The following is a 24838-nucleotide window of genomic DNA, read 5'->3' as shown; positions in this document are numbered from 1 at the left end:
TCTCTAAATCACTAAATCTTACTCTTCTGTTTTGATATCTAGAACATTTAAAAACTAAAGAATGTCTGCTTCCTCTTCACTTAATCTGGTGGGTAGAATAATTTTTCAGGGAGGAAAAGTGAAAGCAATAGCTAACTTCCGTTTTGACATCACATCACAAAACATACTCGTCCCCTCCTCCCAGTGTCTGTTAAAATAACCCTAGCCAAATCACACCCACTATTTATTACTAGAACCTCAAAAGTGAAATTTTTGTTTTGTACCCTATCCCTCTTCAATTAGGGTACTATTGTATCTATTTCTTTTCAAGATTTTCTTCTATTTTCAATTCCTATGTAAGAGGAGAGCTGCTTGATGACCTCTAAGTTTTCTTCTGGGTTTCCAAATATATCATTCTATATCATTTTTAATATTTAATTATGTCTTGGCTTTCATTCATCTTTTTTAATGTGTGCGTGCACATGTGTTTGAGTAGCGTCATTAGATTTTCTTTCTTCTTTCTTTCTTTCTTTCTTTCTTTCTTTCTTTCTTTCTTTCTTTCTTTCGCCTCCATGCCCAGTGTGGACCCCAACACAGGGCTTGAACTCACAACCCTGAGATCAAGACTTGAGCTATGATCAAGAGTCAGATGCTTAACTGACTGAGCCCCCAGGTGCCTCTAGATATGTTTAAACTATACAAAAATGTATGGCTTATGAGCTCCTTGATGGCAAGAACTATGAATCCCAAGGACAGTTTTACCAAAAAGTTCATGAAACTAAAATCTCAGGGCCCCTCACAGGCATAGGTCCCCTTCCAATACTCTTGTTCTCCAGGGACTCTGGGAGGAAGCAGCAGCTCCAGCCATGTACTAAGGAATGGAGTGCTGCTCTAGAGGAGGGCTCATGCTCTTTTCTGGATTGGCTGTTCTCAACTTTGTGTTGAAGGGGAACAGGACACCTGACTGCAAAATATGCCACTGTGGCATGTGAATTATTTTGAGTTAAAGGCAATGAAGACCTAGCAGATTCAAGGAAAAAAACTTTACCTCTTCCTTAACTACCTAAAATAATTTAGAGAGGAGCCTGGCCCAGAAAGAGAGCTCTCACTGGGGATAGCTTCCCCCCCACCCCACACTATCACTACCACCCTCTTCCCAGGTTTCCTCTGCCAAGAACTACACTTCCCAGAATCTTCTTTCCTGCATGACTCTGAGTTTGAATTTGCCAACAAGAGGAATTTGCATGAGATATGGAAGGTGGTGGTGAGAGAGGCCAGCGTTTTTTTTTTTTTTAAGATTTTATTTTTTTAATTTATTTATGATAGTCACAGAGAGAGAGAGAGAGAGAGGCAGAGACACAGGCAGAGAGAGAAGCAGGCTCCATGCACCCGGAGCCCGACGTGGGATTCGATCCCGGGTCTCCAGGATCGCGCCCTGGGCCAAAGGCAGGCGCTAAACCGCTGCGCCACCCAGGGATCCCCCCCCCTTTTTTTTTGGGCGGGGGGCAGTATTTGAGGAGGGGCGCTGCAGCTTCTCGTACCTCTGAGGGAGTACTATGTCATTCACTGCTGCAGACTGGGAGAATTGGTTTCTCAGAGAAACTCAGGAATGGTAGCAGTTTGCTGGTGAGATTTGTGAGCTATTTGCTTTGGAGTCAGGTTGCAACCTTCCTGCCCTTTGTTTCCCTAGCTCGTCCCACTGTGTGTGCCCTGATTTCTTTTTTCTTTTTTTTTAATTTTTATTTATTTATGATAGTCACAGAGAGAGAGAGAGGGGCAGAGACATAGGCAGAGGGAGAAGCAGGCTCCATGCACCGGGAGCCCGATGTGGGATTCGATCCCAGGTCTCCAGGATCGCGCCCTGGGCCAAAGGCAGGCGCCAAACCGCTGCGCCACCCAGGGATCCCTGTGCCCTGATTTCTATATTAGTTTTTTTATTTCTATATTAAATTGCTTGACTTCTGTAATACTTTATTGCAAAAGCATTAGTATTAGTATTACTAATACAACTCAGTTTTCTTAACCATATGCAGAGTGGGACAGTTGGTATCAGTAATAGGGTGCTGCCTTAAGTGCATGTGGCATTGACTTTGGGCCAGGCAGTGAACAGCAAAGGACAAGGCTCCGAGGTGGAATGTTGAGGCCAAGAACTGGTTTTAACAGGTAGTGCACAGCTAATGTGCGCTTTCTTTCTTTTCTTTTTTTGTCACTTTTAATGCAGTCTCCAAATGGAAACAAAAGCAGACAATGCATATAAAATGCTGTTCTCTAAAATACCATTTCTTATATTTGTTCCCTTTGGGTCTTGTGGGTCCTAGTTCAGCCCCTTATTTCTCATCGAAATTTTTTGGGGGGGCTGTAATATCTTTTATTTTTATTTATTTGTTTTTATTGAGGTATGGTTGACACAGGGTGTTGCATTCATTTCAGGTGTATGGCACAGTGATTCAGCAGCTCTATGCGTTATGTTGTGCTCATCACAAGGGTCGTAACCATCTGTCGCCCTACAGTGCTATTACAATGCCACTGACTGTATTCCCAATGCTGTGCCTTTCATCCGGTGGCTTATTTATTTCCCAGCTGGAAGCTTGTACCTCCCACTCCCTTTCACCCATTTTGCCCATCCCTCCCTCATCTCAATTATTAGAAGAGTATTCCTGCTGCCAAAACTCAGTTTCAATTTCTTTTTTTTTTTTTTTTTTTAAGATTTTATTTATTTATTCATAGTCACAGAGAGAGAGAGAGAGGCGGAGACACAGGCAGAGGGGGAAGCAGGCTCCATGCAGGGAACCCGATGTGGGACTCGATCCCGGGTCTCCAGGATCACACCCCAGGCTGCAGGCGGCGCCAAACCGCTGCGCCACTGGGGCTGCCCTCAGTTTCAATTTCTAAGCCTCAGTTTCCATTCTATGAAGTGGGGGTAGCAGGAGAACTTTCCCAACTCATAAGGTTGCTGTGATAATTCTATAAGATTAGTCATGAGAAGCACATAGGATTTTTTTTTAAAAAAGGTTTTATTTATTTATTCATGAGACACAGCGAGAGAGAGGCGAAGACACAGGCAGAGGGAGAAGCAGGCTCCATGCAGGGAGCCTGACGCAGGACTCGATCCCGGGTCTCCAGGATCACACCCGGGGCTGAAGGCGGCGCTAAGCCGCTGAGCCACTGATGCTGCCCCCACATAGGATATTCTTTACCAAATAACAAGTGCTTGGTCCCTTTTCCCCGTTCAAGTCCCTGGCCCTCTTTGCTTGAATGTCTCATTTGCTTCAGGACAGATCATGTCACTCTCCTCCTTTTTTTAAAAAATATTTTATTTACTTATTTGAGACAGAGAGATCACAAGCAGGGGGAGCAGCAGTGGGAGAGGGAGAAGCAGACTCTCTGCCAAGCAGGGAGCCCAATGTGGGGCTCGATCCCAGGACCCCAGGATCATGACCGGAGTAGAAGGCAGACGCTTAACAGACTGAGCCACCCAGGTGCCCTTGTCACTCTCCTCTTGAAGGAATTTCACTCTCTAGTGAAAGCATGACTTTCGAGGTTCTATACCTAGCCCAAGCCACTCTACATCTTCATGCACTCTGCGAGGTATTTGCTATAATCTGGAACAAGCTGGGTGCTTTCATCTCCTTATACGCGGTGGCTTCTCAAAAACCCTTTAGTACATATCTTGCTAAAGAAGCCCCCTGAGCTCTCCATATATAATTTCTGCACTTCATCCCCTGCAGCACCACTGCACTCCGCTTGCACTTTGTCCTAGTATTTTTTTTATTTTGCTTTTTTAAAAAAGATGATAATTTACAGGATGTCTATTTCTTCTATGATTTTCCCACAAGACCTTGTATGGTACAAGGAGCCCGGTTTGGTATGACTCATTTAAGACATCAGCCCTTTCAGGACCCCTGGAGGGCAGAGATGGTTGAGTGTCCACTCTTGGCTCTGGCTCAGGTCATGGTCTCAGGGTCAGAGATTCAGCACTACCAGGCTTCTCCCACTTCTGGGTTCCCACTGGGTGTGGAGCCTGCTTAATACTCTGTCTCCTATTCCCTCTGCCCTGACTCTCCCTCACTCATGTGGAGACATTCGCCACAGAAGGGTGTTCAAGCCCAAGCGTTCATTGTGATGTGGTTGGCATTTGGCTGGGGGCTGAGTAGAGTCTCTAAGGGTTGCAATTCTCAGGACTCATGATACACCAGACTTTCTCTTCCCTTATGATTTTTCCAAAATGCTGTGCAGAAGTAAAAAAGGAAGACCTAAAAACTTGCAATTCTATCAACGAAGAGAAAGAAGACTTCATATGTTTTCTTGTCCTGTATTTCTTGATTTGATAATGATCTGGAAGTCTGTAAATTGCTCTCCCAGCTTCTCCTTTCTCCTATGCTCCTTTTCTTCTCTCCATTTAGCTGGCACATGCTTTGTTGTTTCCCTAAGTTATTTAGCAGAAATCGGAAGATCTATGTCAACCTTGTTCTGGTTGGGAGTGGGATGGGAACCAAGAGCCTAATGGATAGGACTTCACGCTATAGACAAAAGTTTAAGAATAGATAAAGTCAGATGGCTCCATGTAACAGCTCATAAATGTTGGGATGCCATTATTTAAAGGTAAGAAATGGAATGGGATCTTCTTATTGAAGCTCTAGCTACTTTGGGAAATGACTTCTACCATGAGGCATTACAAGGCAATTTCTTGCTAAACCCAGATGCGACAAATTATGTTTTTCTGTGTTACAATTAGCAAAAAATTTGAATTCTTAAAATTGAAAAATTTTATTTCTAATGTCTAATGTCATTTCTTGTTTTTCTTTTTTAAATGACTGGGATTGCAAAATCTGTTTGTTTCTACAAGGAATACATGGTTATGAAATTATAGCCAACTTTAAGGCATTTTAGCACAGATTAATTTATTCACACAAGTTACAGTGATTAGTTTGCTTGGGTTTCTAGGCCTTTACCTTTGCATCATGTCTAGTGTGCATTTGAGACATTTTTTTTCCTTTGAGACATTTTTGAGAGTAATTCTCTAAACAGGATTTGTGCTTCAGCATAAAATGTAGATATGTGATTAATAGAAGTTAAAAAATATGTTTTTGCAAATTGCTTGCTCTCCCCCTTTACTAATTTGTCATTTCTGCTAAGTGGATGTGGAGACAATTTAACGAATACAATTTACCGCAGTCTTTAGTAAAAAATAAATTTGATTCTGGAGCACCACAAATTGTAGAATCTCGGAAATGAAAAGAACACTGAAAGGTCATCTGGTTTGTCCTTCTTCATTTAGACAGGTTTGCACTTCTCATTATGGCTGGGTGAGAATCTATCCTAATTCTGAAGACATCCTGGAAAGAAGACTCACCAGCTTTCTCGTTATCGCTAATGTGAAACATCCATCACTTGTGGAAAATTTGTCTGAAGGACATCTAATTTCCTCATACTGGAGTTTATCCCATTTTCTTTAAATGAGTTGACAACCACATAAAATTTCTGTTAACCAACCATTTCAGAGAGACAAGACTGAAAAAGGTTGTGGTCATAAAGTGCTTAGAACAGGGTCTGGAACTCAATAAGCTCTACAAGTGCCATAATAATAATTATCATGATTCTCATTGTAGAGGGAGACATGGGGGTTCTTTGTCTGGTGATAAAGGAACACCAGATAATTTTGGGGTTAGCAGCTCTGACTGCCTGGTTGTGGTTGAATTGGGTGTGGTATTCTGAACCTGCATCCTGGTTTAGGGGAAAGAATGCATGATTAATGGTTGACCTGGGGGAGGGCTGGAGGCATGGAAGGGATGGCCACACTCCTGCCAGTTATCTGCCGTCCCCATGATGAGATGATGGCAGGCTCTTTGGGGGACAGAGATTCCAACTTACTGATTTTGGGTCTGTTGGACTTAGCACAGTGCCTAACATAGAAAGATGTGATATGAATTGAATAGGGAAGTGTTGATGGTTAGAAAAATCACTCAACAAAATATTTGTTATCATATGAGTATTATTCCTGTCTTTAAGTATGGTTTTATAATTTTTATTTTATTTTATTTTTTTAAAGATTTTATTTATTTATTCACGAGAGAGAGAGAGAGAGAGAGAGAGAGAAGCAGTCAGAGGTGGAGGGAGAAGCAAGCTCCCTTTGGAGCAGGGAGCCTGATGCAGGACTCGATCCCAGGACCCTGGGATCACGACCTGAGCCAAGGGCAGGTGCTTTGCTGCTTAGCCACGCAGACGTCCTTGGTTTTATAATTTTTAGAAATTTGTCCTTGAGCATATTGCTGTTGCTCAGGTCAGCCTTCCTTTTCCATTTTCTTTGATTTGGACAAAGAGGTAGTTGTGACTCTCCTCTGAAGGTGCTTCAAGTTCATCCAGGCTATTTGTGAGTTATCAAGGCCAGAATGAAACCCTGTGTCTCATTACAACCTTGAGCATTGTGAGGAGTTCTGATATTTCACGCTCTGTGCTGATGCTTCCTGGCATCACGCTGGCTTTGTATGCATGTAAGGACTGATAAAGTTCAAAGTCATGTGAGGTGTCACAATGTTTCAGCTAATGTAATCAGAGGCTTCCGTGCAAAATTTGCCCTGATCAGAGTTGCTGACCACTTTGCAAATCTAGCTATAAGTTCATGATGGGGGACTCTATCATCTTGAGCCCTCAGAAGACTGTCAGAGGAGCCCTCAGGTGGAGAAATGCAAACCTTGGGGCTGGGGTGAGGACTGTGCTCCCTTTGGGCTCCAGCACTCTCTCTGCTCTTCCACAGACACCTGAGTCACGCTGTTAAACCCATCTGCTTACGTGAGGTTGGAGATAAGAAAAGGTGGAAAGGGAGCAAGGAAATCCTTTTTAGTTCTCTTAGACTAGATGTCACGCTCTTTTCCCCCTTCTACCTCCATTTTTTTGTGGCCCAAACTGTGCACTGGAGGAATCACATTTCTAGGGCTGAGGGTGGAGGCTGGATAGGGCAGACTGCAGCAGAAAGAAGGGACCCTATCAAAGGTGCAAGAGTTTTGTATTAACCAGGTCAACAGGGGGAGGAGCTGAGTGCTGCTTTTATTCCATTTCTCTCTGGTTAGGTGGAATTCTGGGAATGTGACTCTTCCTCTACTTCACATTATTTTCTCTCTTAGTCTGTCTCTCTTGAATTTCCAGAAAAGGAGGATTCTGGAAAAGTACTGTGGCAGAGAGAATGGAGGAACTTATGTGGGAGAAGATTTATATTGCCTTTTTGTGGCTAGATTGCCCTTGACCTGGGGCGCTGCTGACCCTCTGGAATGATCAGAGACTCCTATGGACATTTTGACTGACTGGCTGCTCCTGGGTGGCACAGCTAACCCTGGAGGGTGGGGGGTACAGTAGGCTTTTGGGGATCCCTCTGTCCTCATCAATGGATTTGTATCTTGAGCATTAGCCCAGAGCAGAAGGGCTTTTGCAGACTGGTGAGCAGTGAGCACATCACTCCTTGTCTAATTCTTAGAATTCACACTGATTTTCTCTACATCATCAGCCCTAACCTCTTATGTCCATAAAAATGCAGCCTTTATGTGTGTTTCTCCACTTTAAGTGAAATGATGGCCAGACGGGGCCTTCTTGCTTTTAGGAAGATGTGTGGTGCTGTCTGAACTAGGGAGGCACAGGGAGTCCAAGGTCAGCCCATTCTCCTTGTCACTTCTTTCCCCTCCGTCAACAGTGCAGGAGTTGGGCATAGAGAGTCTGGGAACTCTGTAGGCACATCTGTGTTGGGCCACAAATACACTGGCCATACTTTACTCAATATTTATAGTCATCTCATTAATTTAACTCAGGCAAGTGTCCTTGGCATTACGAGCAGAAAAACATTGCTGTGGAGAGTTGGAATTTCTCAGAAGGTATCATCCTTGAAACTTTTAGACTATTCAGCAAAGGTCTTTAAGGTAAAGACCATAATGCATGTCCCCAGTACTCTATTAACAGACAGAATAAGGCATTTTTCTTTGATGGGAAGCCAGCATTGACCAACACAGCCAGGTATTCAAACTCTAGCCAGATGCCTGAATTCAATTTCTGGGTGTACTACCTAGGTGACCTTGGGCAAGTACTTAATTTCTCAATGCCTCAGTTTCCTCTTCTGTAAAATAAGGAGGATATTACTATCAGGATTAAATAGGAAAATATATGTATAGGACTTGGCACATGGTAGTTGCTGTCTAAGAGTCTGTTGAACAAATAAGCCTGTCTCCTCACTACCTGTTAACCTCTTGCTTTGGAGAGCCTGATTCAGTTAGTAGTCTTATCATTTGCCTCACTGGTCAAGCAGGACTAGAGATCTAATTTGTGGGGCCTAATACAACATGAAAAGATGGCCCTTTGCTCAAACATTATTAAGAACATCAAGATGGTAAAATCAGGGCATTAAATTAAGTGTGGGCTCTTCAGAATGTCTGCACTTCTGAGCAACCGCATAGGTACATACTGATCAGACTGGCCCTGGGGGCAGGAATTAGGACTGTCTGGAACTGATTTCAGGAATGGCTGTGGGAGACTATCTTGAAATTCTTTTATGATTTTACCCCAGAGTCCCAGCAAGGTGCTTTGCACTGAACAAAAATCATAAGCAAGTGACATACATCGGTAGCCTGCCTGAAAGGATTCATTTGAAAAGGAGAGTACCCTTAATGGCAATGGATCCAGCTTTTATTTTTTCCCCAGACTTAGCAGTTTTATCCTACACTTCCTCCAAAAGCTATGCGCCTCAACAGTCAGTAATGAGGTGTCAAGAAACCATGGATTGCTGGGTGGGGCGGGCATGTGCGCCATGCTTAATGTAAAGTGACTTCATGCAGAGAACTGAAATGACACAGATGATTCATTTACACATTTATTTTCTATCTTGCTTATTCTACTAGACTGAAATGGAGAACACTGCCAGCAATTTTATAGACATTTTGACATAAAGTAAACAAGTATTTTGATGTTGAACAATTGTACAGACTACTACATGCATATAAGTATGCTGATTGGTGCAGAAATATAGAGTTGATCAGCAAAAACTACTCATACAAAATCACATTTTCTTTTTATGGAGTTAAAATGCAGCAGATATGGGGACACTGATACAAACACCATTAAATGGGAGAGAAAGGCATTGTATTAATGGTGCAGGATGGACAGCTGAACAAACACGAGTATGCTGAACCATATCCTCTTCACAAGATTGAAATCAGAACACCTCGTTTGCAAATATAATGAAAGAAAGCATGTGGAGGCAGATGGATGACACTAGACAAGACTTACCACTTCTGTGTAAGCTTTAGCTTTTATTGAGAGTTTGTACTGAAAATATTTCAACACAGCATAAGATGAAATGTTGACGCTATTACGTGTATGGACAGGACGGGATAACCCAAATGAGAAATCTTAAAACATAAAAATACTGATTGTGCTTCTTTTCCTCTGCAGCATTCAGAGCATTCATAGAGTAGTATGAAAACCCTCGAAAACACTGAAGTGAATAAAAGTGAAAGATGCTTCATGCGACTGTGCCTATAAATCTAGTACCATGTATAATTTAGAAATATGAAATCGTATTACTTAATGTATACAGCAATTGTAGGAACTATTCATTTAACTTGTAATGCCTGATACTCTATATTCCTTAGGTTTTAAAAATAATTTTGAATGCTTTTAATCTGGGGGATGTTAGGGATTTAATAGAAACTCTTAAAATCTCTACAACTTGAGGGAAGAAAAAAGAATAGGTTGCATGTCAACCTGTTTTTTAGGGAAATCACCCATGATTATTCCCAGCAAGGCTTTTTATGTGCATTAATTACTGATAGCTTTGTAGTTTTGCCATAAGGTTTCATACAATTATTTTGTGACTCTTCACAGAGTTGTCCTGAGTTTAACAATAAGATTATAATTCTAACATTAAACATTGAATTAATGAGTCTGGGAGTTAGACATATTTGGTTTTAATAATATATGACTCTATTTAACTGAAAAAGCAGTGGATGATTCAGGCTCCCCCTCCTGATCCTAAACACACTCATGTTCACACGCTCACATATACAAACACATACAGCCCTCCCAAAAGCCAATCAACTTTTCAAAGAATACACACTACAAACTTTAGTTTCTCTTCATTTAACTCATTTGGAGATTTGCCTTTCTCTATTAGGTTTTCTTTTTTTTTCCTCTCTCCCCTCTCTGTCCCTCTTGTCTTCTTTCTTCTTTCTTGTCCAATCCTCTCCCTGTACCCCCCTGCCCCCCGGCCCCCACAAGATGCTGGCCTTTGAAAGTCTAGACGTGTTAATTTTGTACATTTCCAACTTTACTTTTTTGGAGGCCAAAGTGAAAATAAGGTATCCTCTTGACTACTGGACATCACTAGATGGGTCATTCCTGAGGAATGTATATCCTTTGACTGGTGAAAACGGCTAATGTCAGACAGGTAAGCATTCACCAAAATATCCTCTTTTCATTTCACACAGAATAGTGGTGAAGGAAACCATTTAAGGCAGGTCTACACTGGCAATGGCAAATGATTTAAGCAACTAAATAGGAAACCCGGTAGCTATTTCTCTTTAGTTAGTTTGCTAGTAGGCGACACTTTTTAAACGGAGTTATTTGACATATTTTAGACTACGTAGATATGGTATAGAGATTTGTATTACAAGCCTGAAAAGACAGTTAAAAAACACTACCTCAGTATTTATGGTTGAAGAACGCATGATGGAAATGATTCCGTGAGCCACTTTAACTAAAGGCGTAAGTGCACTGCCTCAGCCCTTTCTTGGGCTAGATGTTGAGTAAGTAGTTTATAGTCACTTTTGTACTGTGGCCTATGTACATGACACTGTAACATGATGTGTTGACATAATAATATGAGACAGTCACTCAGCAGCTTTTCAATGCAGCAGACAAGGATGGTCAACGTGGAGCTTTTACATAAGCTATGCAGAGACAGGTACTAACTACCTTTCGTGAGCTGGTTGGATGGTATTAATGCTTTATCTGAATACTATTTAACAAGCGAGGACCTTTTTTTTTTTTTTGAGAAAACAGGTAGGAACACAGTATTTGGTAGGCTATAGCTAACTAAATAGTATGATCTAAATGATCCTGCAATTATGCTCTAGACCATGAATTACTTTTCTAAGCATCAGATGTTGATTGAAACCCCAAACTAATATGTTATCCTAAAGCTTTCATAAAAATACTAGGCAAAATAGAACAAAACAAACCCTCCATTAAAATCAAAATGTTATTTTCGGTTTTCCAGATACCGGATCCTCTGGAGGTAAAATTTTAGAGTATATTGGAGCTTCCTTTGCAGATTCAATGGAAGATTTTCCCAAAATCAGTCTGTCTCTCATATTGGAGTTAGCTGCACTGCCTGACTCCCCAGAATTTGGTTGGAGTAGTTGCACTTCGTGTAAAGACTCTACAGTGTGCTGCATCACATGTAGTCTTTGGTCATGACTCAGCTCTGAGGCTCTTTGTAGGAAATAAGGGTTGTATCTAAATTTTTTGTGACATGGCATTTTAAATAAATTGAAATAGAAAATGAACTCCCTCTTCTGTTACCTTTCTTGGTCAGTAAGATTTTAACATTAACAAAAAAGCAAAACAAAGAAGTCATAGATTATCATAGTCTAATGATAATCTATGCTTTAGAACAGGAAAACAAAACTGAATAAAGAATTCTTATTAAATTGAAAGCTTTTATTCTCATTTTATAGTTTATTCTGGCAAATAGTCAATTGTGGCAAATCTGGAACCAAATTTGGTTATGAATTACCTTGGATATAAATATATATCCATCTCGTTGGGTTTACAAATATTGAAAGCATAAAGATGGAAGAGCGTGTTGCACAGTCACATGCCTAAGTATGTTTAATTTTTTGGTAATAAGGAGAGTGTAAGAGAATCTTCAGATAGATCATAAAGCTAAAGTCTTATAATTGTAGGAAGCTGATTTTTCTTTAGAAGAAGTTGACATTTTTTTTATTAAACATTAAAAATGTAAGGCTGTTAGGTTAAAAAAATTGCATTACATAAGTTGTCATAGCACGTTATTTCTCCAAATAACGTCAGTCTCTTTTTTAAAGCCACATGAGGTGGAGATACATATATACGTAAACAATAGAATACATATATATGTAATTTAGCAAATAAAATATACTCTATTTTAAAGTAACAGTGAGTGAAAATCTACACTTATACTTAGACACTTTAAAATTTTGAGTGTTTAGGGATGCCTGGGTGGCTCAACGGTTGAGCATCTACCTTTAGCTCAGGGCGTGATCCCGGGGTTGTAGGATTGAGTCCCATATTGGGCTTCCTGCATGGAGTCTGTTTTTCCTTCTGCCTGTGTCTCTACCTCTCTCTCTGTGTCTCTCATGAATAAATAAATGAAAATCTTAAAAATTTTTTTTGAGTGTTTAGAAAGCCACAGAAGAATTTTAGAAGACTCAGTAATAAGCACACAAATGTGAGTTGAATGATTTCTTTTGGAATATTTTCAAAAAAAAAATAAAAGTATCTCCTGTCGGGTATTATGTGAGGTACTTCACTTTATACCATCTGGCTTAATTTATAATGTTTTTTTTTAAAAAAAAAACTCACAGGAAAGTGAGAAATATCCATTTCAAATGACCACCTAAAGATACTTGTGTGCAAAGAACTTAAAAAGAAATCTTAATCCAAATTCAAATTATTTCTAACTAGATGTACAGCAAAGTACAATATTTCGAGATGGCCTTTTTCTTCACCCCTAATATCTTTTGCTGAAGTTCTGTTTAAATTGCTATTACATTTTGGCCAAGAACCATATAAAAACTACCAGAGTAATAACAATTTTCCCCCAGCTGAAATGTTGTTACCATTGAAAATGGAAAGGATAATATCAGTATTTTCCTTTTTGGATACTGTTTTGAAAGCAGACACACTAATTGGCCGCACACAGAAATTTAGTGGAAAGTGCATTTAGGATGATGCCCAGTGACAAATCGGTGAGGTAGACACCACCTTTCTCATCAGTCTAGTTATTTACCTTTGAAGTTCAAGAACTTAATAGAGGTTTTAAAAAATTATTCTTTTGTTAACAGGGGGAGAAAACTACAGTGTCATTGCTTTGATGGTCAAACCATATTATTACACTGTGTCGATAGTTCCTTGGTACTCAGGCTTCTCTGGCCACCTGAACAGCTCCCTGGTATTCTTAGCTTTGAGCTTCGAGTTGCTATTGCTAATGCCTCAATGGGTCCTGCCCATGACTTGAGACGGGAAGTACTATACAGTCAGGCAAACTCTAGGCGAGGATTGCTGGTAGGCGCTGCAGACGAGACAGGAATCGAAAATCTGGATGAGCAGGATCTGAGTTTGATCAAAAGAATCTGTTGCTAAACCAAGATGGTGAGACTTGAGAAGGCAGAAGGGAAGGAGGTCAAGTCCCTTCCACAAATGGTTTCCCTTGTACCCCGGGCCCAGTAGGTAATGTTAACAACTGTTGTCCAATAACTTCCCCTTTGAACACATTGTTCCACTTACCCTCACTTCTTCAAACAAAACAAAGAAGCAAGGAAACACAACAATATAAAACAGAAGAGCTTTCGGGCTGAAAACAAGATGCTAAAAGCAAGACATAACCATTATGCTGTCAAATGAAAGATTATTAAAAATGCTTCAGTGTGCCAATGGTACCTTATATATGCTTAATAAACCTTTTTAATATATTCACTGTTGCATTTTTAAAGGTTTAATGTAATACCTTTTTAAAATTGCATAAATTTGAAACTTGGTTATTGTATGACAAACCTAAGTGTTTCGTAAATTGCAGGGCTTTTTTTTGTTTTCTTTTTTTTGGTCTTTGAATAGGAAAATTTTGCCAAATCTTTAGTGAGATTTTCATACTATATACATATGTATACATATGTATATACATATATATTAATTTTGGTGATAGCATTTTATTGGAGAAGTAATTTGGGTAACGTTAGTACCTATTACTTTCTATGTATCTCTTTTCTTTACAAAAATCCTCCTAATTTCAATTAAACATTATGATGTATTTGCAGGTTAAAGTCAGCCTAGCCCATACACTGCAAATAAGACTGTTAGAAGTATCTTGGTTAAAGGTGGCAGAAATCTGGCTATAATTGAATTTCTGGCCAGCACCCACAGATGTCTCTTGGGAGTTTAGAAACCATCTATTTTTTCACTGGGGTCAATTCAGGGGCATTTTGTGTTCTATCTGTAAACTCCAGGAAGAATGGAGATCATGGGTTTTGGAGTTAATCAACCGAATGACTTATTTTTTACAAGTTTATGATTCTTAAAAAAAAAAAATCACTCTTTTGAGTTCTCTCTAGTTTTGCACTCATAGTGGTAAGGTCAAAGTAGCATTTACTATGTAGTCAGAGTCCACACTAGACACTGTTAAATAGCAAGACCTGTGATTTTGTTTTGATTTGGAGGCGGCAGGTAGAAATATTCTGAAAGTACTGTGCAGAAAGTCACAACAGTTTTATCAGATATTTTGAAATAGGAAAAAGGAAAACTGAGAAATGATCACTGAAAAAAATGTCTAGGATGTAGTTGTGACTTTGGTTATATGCACGTGTAATGGAAGGTGTAAAATCGTAGAAAACTTTCTTTCAAGTCCCCATTACTGCTTCCTTTCCAGGCAAATAGAGAATTTCGCTTTCTTTCCAATCGACCACTAGAAGGCACTCAACATGGAGAATAAACAGCAGATGGCAGCCCATGTCATACTTTCTGGATCTGCGTGTCTATCTCTGGTCTGTTTTCACTATTTTGTGTCTGTTACCCCGGATCTTGATTTTGAAAGTCTATTTTTATTGTTTGGTATGACAATTCACATCCTTTTTAGGTTAAAATGAAACAAAAATAACTAAAAGAAAAACCATTCGGCCATATCATTTGCCATTACTATCCATAGTGGATGGGAGAGAAAATACTTGCTCAGGTTGGATTAGATTTTCATCAGATCAGTAGGTTGTGATGGCTTTTATCACAGCATATAGGCCAAGAGTTAAAAAAAAGTAGTTATGGGAGTACAAAAGCAATTATTTTCAATATCATTTTTTGCTAGAATCATATTTCCTTTGATGGAAGAGGGTAATATCTCCATTGAAATACACTGTCACTAGATTTCAGATAGCTACTATAATTTTAAAGATGTATGTGTAGAAAGCATATATGTGGTGGTCATTCAGATCCTAGATTAAGGAATGAAATAAAGAATTTGAGTCTGAGGGGATCCCTGGGTGGCGCAGCGGTTTGGCGCCTGCCTTTGGCCCAGGGCGCGATCCTGGAGACCCGGGATCGAATCCCACATCGGGCTCCCGGTGCATGGAGCCTGCTTCTCCCTCTGCCTGTGTCTCTGCCTCTCTCTCTCTCACTGTGTGCCTATCATAAATAAATAAAAAAAAAAAATTAAAAAAAAAAAAAAAAAAGAATTTGAGTCTGAGGGAACATAAAAATGGATTATAAGAATGCTCAGACTATAAACTCAAACATACTACCATACTATTTCCAGCTCACTGTGTGGAATTGGATTTCACTTGGGAATATAATCTCTTTAAAGATGGAATCTCTGCTAGATGGTAAAATTAAGGGATAAACTGTGCACAAATTAATTTCTGGCACATGGTAGACAATAAATGTTAGCTGAATGAAGTATTTTATTTATCACAGCAATCTGGAAGTATCTGTTAAATAAATTATAAGAAATAATTTCTTTTTTTTAAGAAATAATTTCTTAAGGAGAGAGATTAAACTTGGAATTATGGCCTCAGTTGTGAATTTCATGTCGATAGTAAGTCTATATTTTATAAAAGCATATACATGTACCTAATATAAATTTCTATGCTTAAAAAAATGTTTAACTTACTCACATGTTTGTCTTTCTTTCTTCATTTTTGTGCTTGTATCTTTTGTTGGCCTTGGGATGTCTTATTATTATAGAGCATCTCCCCCCACCTCCCTTTATATTATATTCACAGATTAATACCCCTTGAGTCTTAAGAAGGAAGTAGTTATGCATTAATGGTAATGGTAAATAAGGACTTAGGTGATTGTGCTGTTTTAAAAAGGCAAGTAGAAGAAACGGTTATTGAAACCAATAACATTATATTGCAGGATAACATTATATTACAGTAAGCACTAGCTTCAATAACATAGAACCAAGGCTTTGGAGTTGGGGCCTTTCCTCTTTCCTATTAGGGATGGGCCTTTGAGCATTTCCTTTTTTTTACTTAGATTTTGTAGAGTCTTTCTTTTTTTCTTTTCTTAGTTCTGTATGGGTGAGGACAGTGGCAGTGGAAAAATATCCAATAGATTTTTTTAATTTTTTTTTCCAATAGATTTTCAAAGTCACAAGGACCTCGTGAATAAGTCCCCTGAGTCAAGCCATACAATAGAATTTTAAATATCTTCCATTTAGAAATTCAGAGGGCTAAACAAAGAATAGTGATACATTGCTCAAATGTTACCTGTAGTCAACGGGAAGTAAGACAAACCATAAAAATGGTTTGTTTTTAACCTCATAACCATCATCAACTATTAAAATATAAAATGTGCTACAGACTTTTCACTTAAATCTTGTTATAGTTATTAGTGATAGACCATGACTAGCTATTTTGACAAGCAGCATCCCTAATTGAAAAATTATTTTCTGATTAACCAGATAATGAGGAAAGACAATCCATTATCTTACTCAGGTTAACAATTTGTTATCTCATGTAAATCTAAATTGCGTCTCAAAAATAATTATGTATCAGACTTCCATTTATGCCATCTGTCTATTTCTTAGGAAAACAGTTTGCAGGAAAAGCATTTCACTTGTTGTCATCTGCTTCCCTGGTTTGATAACGGAGTGATTTTTTCCATACTCAGAAGAGACATTTTTCAGTACCCCCAAATGATCCTCAGCCTGGTTGTAAATGGGCCAGGCAGTCAGCTCTGTGAGGTTAAGGGTTGTACCCTAACACCAAGCACAGTGCCTTCTATGGAATACAGAGGTGCTCACTTAATATTTAGGCATAGAATACCTAGTTTTAGTAATAGAGGAGTGCTCACCTAGTATTTGCTGAATGAATGAACAATGAAATGACAAATTCAATTAGACAAAATTTTTGAACTTCGACTAGAGGAATTTCTAAAGTTTTAGTTGTTTTTGTTTCAGAAAATCAAGTAGCTTCCTTCAACCCTCTGGCTAATATGTATGTCATGTTACATCATGAGCTATGAATTCTTTTCTTTCACCCATGAGTGTGGATCTTATGACAAGAATTCTAAATTGGCAAACGTGTGCTAAAGATGGTCAATGTCATTTATCTTCAGTCAATTACCATTTGGCTATGATCCACTGCTGCTTTAAGCAAACCACATGACTATAAATCTATCTCCAGGGTTTTTTTTTTAACATAATTTCATATATTAATGGGAAAAAAACCCCTAATGAAGCATACTCTAGTGTGTTGATGCCAGACAACATGGATGAGGCTGGGTTCTTCTACTTGCCAGTGACCTGTGTCAGCTTGAGCAAAATACATATCCTCTCTGGTCCTTTATTGATAAATAACACCTAATTCAGAAGGCTGTTGTGAGGATTAAGTTCAAGAAGAAACTATAAGGTACTCTACATACATAAGGCTTTTTTTTTTTCTTTTTGCTATTCAAATTCTAGGTGAAAATAGTTAAATTGTTGGCTTTCCCCAGCCTGTGTCTACATGAGAGTGAGACTGTTTTGACAAGAAATTAATGGGAACAGATACTTGGCATACACTCTCTCCTTGTTACCAGATCTAGTCATATCAGGATAATGCTTGATCTAAATGCTTGCTTCAAAGCAGTTGGTTTTGCCAGAATGGAGAAATTTCTAGTGGAAATATTTAGAGACAAATCAGATCAACTCCAGGGACTCAATTATGTCACTCTTATATTTGTGATTCAACCCAAGACATTCATCCATGTGTCCATTTCTATACTTCTATGATTCATCTCAGTCTTTGAGCTAAGTTGATCTTGTGGCAATTTGCACTGGTTGTTAAGATAGCTAGAAGAATCAAATTAGCCATTCTTGAGTCTGTATTATTTAGAGTTCATTCAAAGTCTCTACTCACTGATGTTTGTCCTCGGTCACTGAGCTAGTTACCGATGAGTACCCTTTCTCAGTAGCAGAAACCTCCAGCGTACCTGAAAGGTCAGTCTATGTTCCCGTCATTCATGCAGTGCTTCTTAAACTGGGGATATGTTTTCCAAGGGGTACAAAAGAGGTATATGAAGTTATAAGAGTATCAATTTTACTAGTTGATAAGCAATATAAAACATCATTTCTTTTATATTGAAACATAATGGAGTAAAATGCAGCATTTATATGGATTTTTAATGTAAAAATAAGACTTCAAAAGAACTCTGTGCTTGGTATATTTGTAGACCATTTCAGGCATACACACGTTCATTCTCTGCGTCAGGTGCAGTTCATTGAAAGGATTTAGGAAGTGCTGCAGGAGTGCATTCTGGGAGCCCTCAGTTCCCAAACCGCCTCCCTGTGAAACAACAAAGTCAGTTGTTTTTTTGTTTTTCATTTTTTCGTTTTTTTTTTGTTTGTTTTTAAGGAGCATTTTATTTTTTTCCTAACTGAAGACTTTTGGCCGGAGGGGCTAAGAAGAATTGAAGGTTGAGCTTCCCATAAGATGTTCTTGAAAACTCTTTGAAACTTAAAAAATATTAAAAGGAAAAACGTTTTTAAGGAAAATGCTTCCAGGTTGGAATGTCTAGGATTCCTTCTCTAGGCAAGATTTCTAACATTAAGCATTCTGGAGCAGGGTCTTAGTAGAAAGCCTAATGGACACATGAAAGTGGGCATTAGTGAACAATCAGGGCAAGAAGACAAATCCACCTATGCAGACAGATCAATAAAAAAATTGAGATTCAACAATACAGAGACATTAGAAAAATAACTGTTTCATGAGACTATGTAAAGAAAATGATTTTCATAACTTATTTGCTATTCATCTAACAGAAGACATACCTGTTGGACTTGAAAAACTACATGTAGAAAATTTGAACACTCTAGATTTACAAAAACAGATCGACATTTCATTATAGACATTGAAATAAGTAGGAGTACTGTAAATATCAATAGTTAATGACCATAAACCCTTAAACATTATGTCTTGAGACAAACATGAAAATCATTAAGAAATTATAAGCACAGTGAAAAAGAAACACTTAAAACTGCTTTTAGCCGTAGGGATGCTTGGATTTCAACTAAGATCAAAACATGTTTTCTTACCTGAGATATAATGACCAGATTCTGTTAATAAATGTTATTCCCAAAGCCTTAAATTCTAAACATTTGGGTTGTCTTTTTCCAATGTTCTTACTGTAATTTTAAAAATAGAATAAGATTTAGAATTTTTTTCTTTAAACAAAAGTTGTGCTTTAAATTTGGTCCAGAATTTTCCCAAATCTTTCCTGAACTACACACACACACACACACACACACACGCACACGCATGCACACACACACAAGCAATGCATTATGCTGAGGCAAAACTTGGACATTCCTGAGAGACCAAGGAATCATATTAATTTGAAGTCTTTAGGGAGCTTAGAAATATTTTTGTCTTGGGTTTATTGGGGTAAAACTGAGACTACGAGGTTTTCAAGACTTGTCCAGAATCACACATCTAGTAGTTGTGGATCTGGAAGCAGAGCCTTCATTTCCCATGAAGCAAAATGGATTCATATGACCTGGGTTCTTAGCACAGACTCACCAACAGCATAACTGCCAACAAGTGTCTTAACTCCTCTGGATTTCAGTGTTTTCAGTAGAAAGTGTTGGAAGTGACTTTCAACAAGGATAGTCTTGATGATGCTTGGGGACATTGGAAAGGTGAACGGGTGTTTCTAGCTGCTGCAGTTACTGGCAGGTGCCCACTGGGGTCTGTAACACTCCTCGTGCCACAGTGTTCTCTCCCCTCACTGGGAAATACTGGACTCCTTTTATGGTAGCTCATTTCTGAACCCAACTAACTATGAGAGGGACAGCAGTCTCACTTAATAAAAAGTTTTGCTTTTAGTTTGTCAAAAGTCACTTTTTGGAATTCCCATTTTGGCATATCTGCATTCTATCTTTAGTTCTTTAGATAGAGAAGTTCATGTCGGCTATAAGTGGAGAATACCGTCCTTTTTTGATGGCCAACATACAACTAAAAAAAGACACAAAACCCCAAAACAAACCCAATTTCCAAATGTGGAGTGGCATTAAAAAAAAAAAAAAGTTGAGGTGTATGAGAACCTTTGACATATTTTCAGGTTTTTTAGGCTGTGGCAAAATTTGGATTGGCAAAATTTCAAGTTTAAATTCGAAATTTGTTGATAATCTGGTCATTAAATCTTGCCTGTTTTCATGATTTATAAATAAAGCACAAATGCCAGAACTAAGCAGAAGCACAAAAGAAAAATGCACCCTATGAATTATATCACAATAAAAATACTGTATTCCTTTAAACAAATGTACTTTTAAGAGCTTTATAACCCAAAGCAAGATATGTGAGATGGTTTAAGAAGAGGTTGCAATTTTGCAACAAGAAGTCTGTACAGCTCCTCCAGGCAGTAGCTGAGAAGGAAGTACCTGTGTCTCAGAAACTTGTTTCCAGAGGTTCTTGACAATTTTGCATCCCGGGTCCCATTATTTACAAAGGTACACATTTTGCCAGCTCAAAGCACCTTGGTCCTCATAATTATGAATGCATGCAATGACATTTCATCCTTTCATGTGCAAATTCTAAAATTCATTGTAACAGAAAAGGTAAAAGTCGAAAATCTGTCTACAATGTGGAATGAAAGGACCAAAAATGTCAGACATTGCAGAATACTGGTTCCTAATAGAGCTCTCTTTATTTGTTCACTGTTCCTCAGTCATTTTTGTTTGTTTGTTACAAAATGCAGTCTTGACTCTTTATTTAAACAGTACTTAAACTAAACTGTTCATGCCATGCAAAAATAACATTTTATGCACTTTTTTTGGGGGGGGCAGGGGCTTCCCATGGTTTTAGTTCACAGGCATTATTACCCGGTTTTTTAAGAAACAAGTGTTTTATTATTATGATTATTATTGCTTTTGTAACTAGTCACATGCTGGTTTCACGTGTGGGACAATAACCTGTGTCTCCCGAGTTGGAATGAATTTCTGGGGCAAACAAGTGGTTTTCCATCTTGCACCCTTCTTGACTACTGTCCTTTTTCATTTCAGCCACAGCGTGGTAAACGTCTTGCCTACAGTTGTGACTGGTGTCCTGGGGGGAGGAAGAGCCCACACAGGCCTCTTCTCTTAAAGGGTCTCTTCCGTCGCTAGGTTTATCTGCAAAGCAGTTAGGGCTGGGCTCGGCCTGCTTGTCCTGCCCGGGCCCCTGGAGCTCTAAGAAGTCATCGTCTTCGCCAGTGTCTATTTCGGTGAAGCTCCTCCTCTCTCTTGATGAGAAAGGAAAGAGTTTCTGCTTGGGAAACCGGGGGGTCAGCCCCTTGGAAGGTCCCTGACAGTGTGCCGAGCCCTCGGCGCCCAGCAAGGGCCTGTCTCCCTGGGAGGGGGTCTCTTCTAGGAGGATGGTGCTGATGAGCTGCGGGGCGGTGAGGGAGAAGTCCGCCGTGGTGACGGGCAGCGGCCGGGCTGTGCTGGGGGGGGTCTGCGGGGCGCTGCCTCTGTTCTCCTTGAAGTTCACTCTGAGCGATCTGGATTTCAGGGGGTTGCTGCCTTTCAGCGAACTCTTGGGGCTCTCCGAGGCACCGTCGGGCTGCAGGGGGCCGTGGAGCCCACTTTGGGAACCGCTGGCATCCAGGCTCACCGTTATGTCGACTGGAGCATATTCCAGGATGGCATCCCTGGCCGCGGGCCCCTTCTCCCTGGCGAGCATCAGGAACGGGGGCCCCCGGGCTCTTTGGTGCTCGTCGGTCCCTGCGAGGTCGGGGGGGAACCTCATCTGCAGGTGGGAGGCGGAGAGTGGTGGCAGGGGCGACCTCTCCGTCTCGGTGAAGTCGGTGGCGCAGCTGGTGAAGCTGTCTATGCTGGACGTGCTCTTCATGTCCACGATGACCTCGCCCTGCGCCACGGCCAGCTGCTCCTGCGGGCAGACCACCTCTTCCATTTCGATCTCCTCCTCGTAGGCGGATGGCCTGTCGGGCTGCTCTTGGCCGTCGGGGTTCGGGGCGGGGTGAGGCTGGGTCTTGGTGATCTCGTTGTAGAGCATCTCCAGCTTCTGGGCGCTCAGATGCTGCGGGCTGGAGGAAGACGTGTTGTTCAGCTGCTCGTGGGAGTCCTTCTGGCTCACCTCCTGGTACTTGTTCTCGAAAGACTTGTTGGAGCTTGTTTCCGACAGAGCTTTCCTGGCCCACTTCCACCGGCTTGGAGAGAGGTGGTTATCGTCAGCCGAGTCCTTGGTACTGGCCGACTCGCCTGCCTTCTCCACGGCCACGTCTATCAGTTCCATGCTTCGAGCAAAGGCATCTTTTAAGTTCATAGAAACGATGCTTCCGTTCCTTTTGGCCCGCTCCAGAGCCTCCCGCCTTTTAATCGCTTTTTCCTGGCGTTTCTGCTCCTTGTAAAACTCAGAAAAATTATTCACGATGATCGGGATGGGAAGGGCAATCACCAGAACCCCGGCAATGCAGCAGAGGCCTCCCACGATTTTCCCTAGTAGTGTCTTGGGGTAAATGTCACCGTAGCCCACGGTGGTCATGGTGATGGTGGCCCACCAAAACGACGCTGGGATACTGGTGAACTTGGTAGCATCTTCATCCTTCTCAGCAAAAAAAACCAGGCTGGAAAATATCATTATCCCCATGGCCAAAAATAGTATCAGTAAGCCCAACTCGTTGTAACTCCGTCTGAGGGTGAACCCCAAAGACTGCAGGCCTGTGGAATGTCTGGCCAGCTTCAGGATCCGGAGGATGCGCATGATCCGGAAGATCTGAACGACGCGCCGCACGTTCTGGAACTGCAGCACGCTCTTGTTGGACTCCGTGAGGAAGATGGTGACATAATAGGGCAAGATGGCCAGCAAATCAATGACATTTAGTGGGCCTTTAAAGAACTTCCACTTATTTGGTGAGGACAGGAAGCGTAAGAGGTACTCCATGGTAAACCAAGCAATACACACAGCCTCCACGTGTGCCAACTGGGGGTTGTCGTTGGGTTGTCCAAACTCATCCATTTCCTGCAGCTCTGGTAAAGTGTTGAGAGACAGTGCGATGGTGGAGAGTACGATGAACAGGATAGACACGATGGCCAAGATCTGGAAAAGAGAAGCAAGTCCAAGTTAGCAAATCCTCTTAGTTGTTTAGGCAGCTGGGAGACATACGGATTCGCTGTTCTTTAGAGGAATTGCTCAAAAAGATATTCCAGGAAGGTAACGTTACAACCTAAAATTCCCTAACTAATGCAAACACATTCACTCTTTATGAGTTCATCTTACTTAGAAGCCCAATGTAGTACACATTTAAATTCCAGGGCCTAAGCAATTTGAGCAAAAAGAAAAATATCTACCCCCCGCCCCCGCCTTCGTTCTTAGGCACGTTTGTGTGAGTAACCACCCTTTGGAATCGCCTGGAAGAGCAATCTCTCCTCTCTTAGTTTCATTATTTTTCTCCCTTAACCACCTGGCTTGTATTTCTTTAAGTGAATCGCCTGACATGCTACATATGCTAGACAGAATTCATGGTTTCTAGAAGTTTTATTCTACAACTAAAAAACCACGAATGCAGACCCACACATGGAGAGATAATATGGCACTTAGTACAACAATGCTTCTCATCCAACAAATACTGTTTAGCCGGTAAACACTGATGGCAGAGCCAACTCAGGAGAGCCTTCGCCCTGGGATGTGTGGACGTCTGGCTGGCATCATGTGGGAAAGGAAGATTAGCGCAAACTTCATTCAGTCAAGGAAGCTTCCAGAAAGCAGAGCTTGTTGACCATCCATGGTGATTTTGGTGCAGGGCAGACGTTTTACGTGGAGGAAATAGCACAATGTCAGATGAGGCAGGAAAGAGGAAGAGCTCAGGGGGAAATGAGAAGCTGGGGTGACTGGATTTTAGTCAGCTTGAGCTCTGAGTCTGGATTTATCGCTTACTGGGTGACCCTGGGCACATTTTCAACCTCTCATTGGCTCAGTTTACAAATCTGTAGAACAAAGAGAGCAGTCATAGCTGTTTCGTGGTTGTTGCGAAGATTACACGACACACAAATATTGCTAAATGAATGAAAGGCACTCGTATCATTACAGGCTGAAATGAACAGGACTTCGGTCTGGATAGACAATGGCCAGGAACTGGTATGTGGGAAATCCGTGAAGCCATGGACGATACGACAGCCCATGTAGGGATCTCTGTAAGGCTGAGATTTAGAAGGCTGAGGATGAAGATGAAGGTTTGAGAGCAAGGGAAGAAGTACTTTTTTGCTTAGTAAAGACTGCATCTAGGACACACACATCTTGGTGAAGTAGGAAGCCCCTCTTACCTAGATTAGGTCTGGCTTGGTTTCCTCTGACCTTTGTCCATGATCTTGGGCATGGCCACTGCTATCAGATATTATATGTAGCTTTGAGAAATATATCCTGACAGTGACTATTTTATTTTATTTTATTTTATTATTTTTTAAAGATTTTATTTATTTATTTATCCATGAGAGACACAGAGAGAGAGAGAGAGAAGCAGAGACATAGGCAGAGGGAGAAGCTCCCATTGGGGGCCTGATGCGGGACTCGATCCCAGAACCCTGGGATCACATCCAGAGCCAAAGGCAGACACTCAACCACTGAGCCACCCAGGTGCCCCATGGCAGTGACTATTTAATTGA

General features: G+C 40.5%; 1 protein-coding gene and 1 long non-coding RNA gene across 3 annotated transcripts in view; one reads left to right on the top strand and one right to left on the bottom strand.

Annotated features, from left to right (window-relative positions):
• LOC112678611 (uncharacterized) overlaps window positions 1-24838 on the top strand; it is a 33711-nt gene that overhangs the window by 1209 nt on the left and 7664 nt on the right. Inside the window, exons 2-3 of the long non-coding RNA XR_003147704.3 lie at window positions 10297-10402; window positions 14639-14753. This is a non-coding gene — a long non-coding RNA (uncharacterized LOC112678611). The remainder of the gene's footprint in view (window positions 1-10296; window positions 10403-14638; window positions 14754-24838) is intronic.
• Window positions 20862-24838, bottom strand: part of KCNB2 (potassium voltage-gated channel subfamily B member 2) — a 390553-nt gene continuing 386576 nt past the window's right edge. For both annotated transcript variants that reach the window (XM_025477994.3, XM_049103690.1), the window contains one exon: window positions 20862-23276. In XM_025477994.3, coding sequence (XP_025333779.1) covers window positions 21120-23276 — 2157 coding nt within the window. In that variant the 3' untranslated portion in view covers window positions 20862-21119. The remainder of the gene's footprint in view (window positions 23277-24838) is intronic.

Source organism: Canis lupus, chromosome 29 (assembly GCF_003254725.2).
Source record: "Canis lupus dingo isolate Sandy chromosome 29, ASM325472v2, whole genome shotgun sequence".
Lineage (NCBI taxonomy): Eukaryota > Metazoa > Chordata > Mammalia > Carnivora > Canidae > Canis > Canis lupus.
The sequence above is the reverse complement of the archived record's forward strand: the minus strand, read 5'-3'. Positions and strand labels throughout refer to the sequence as shown.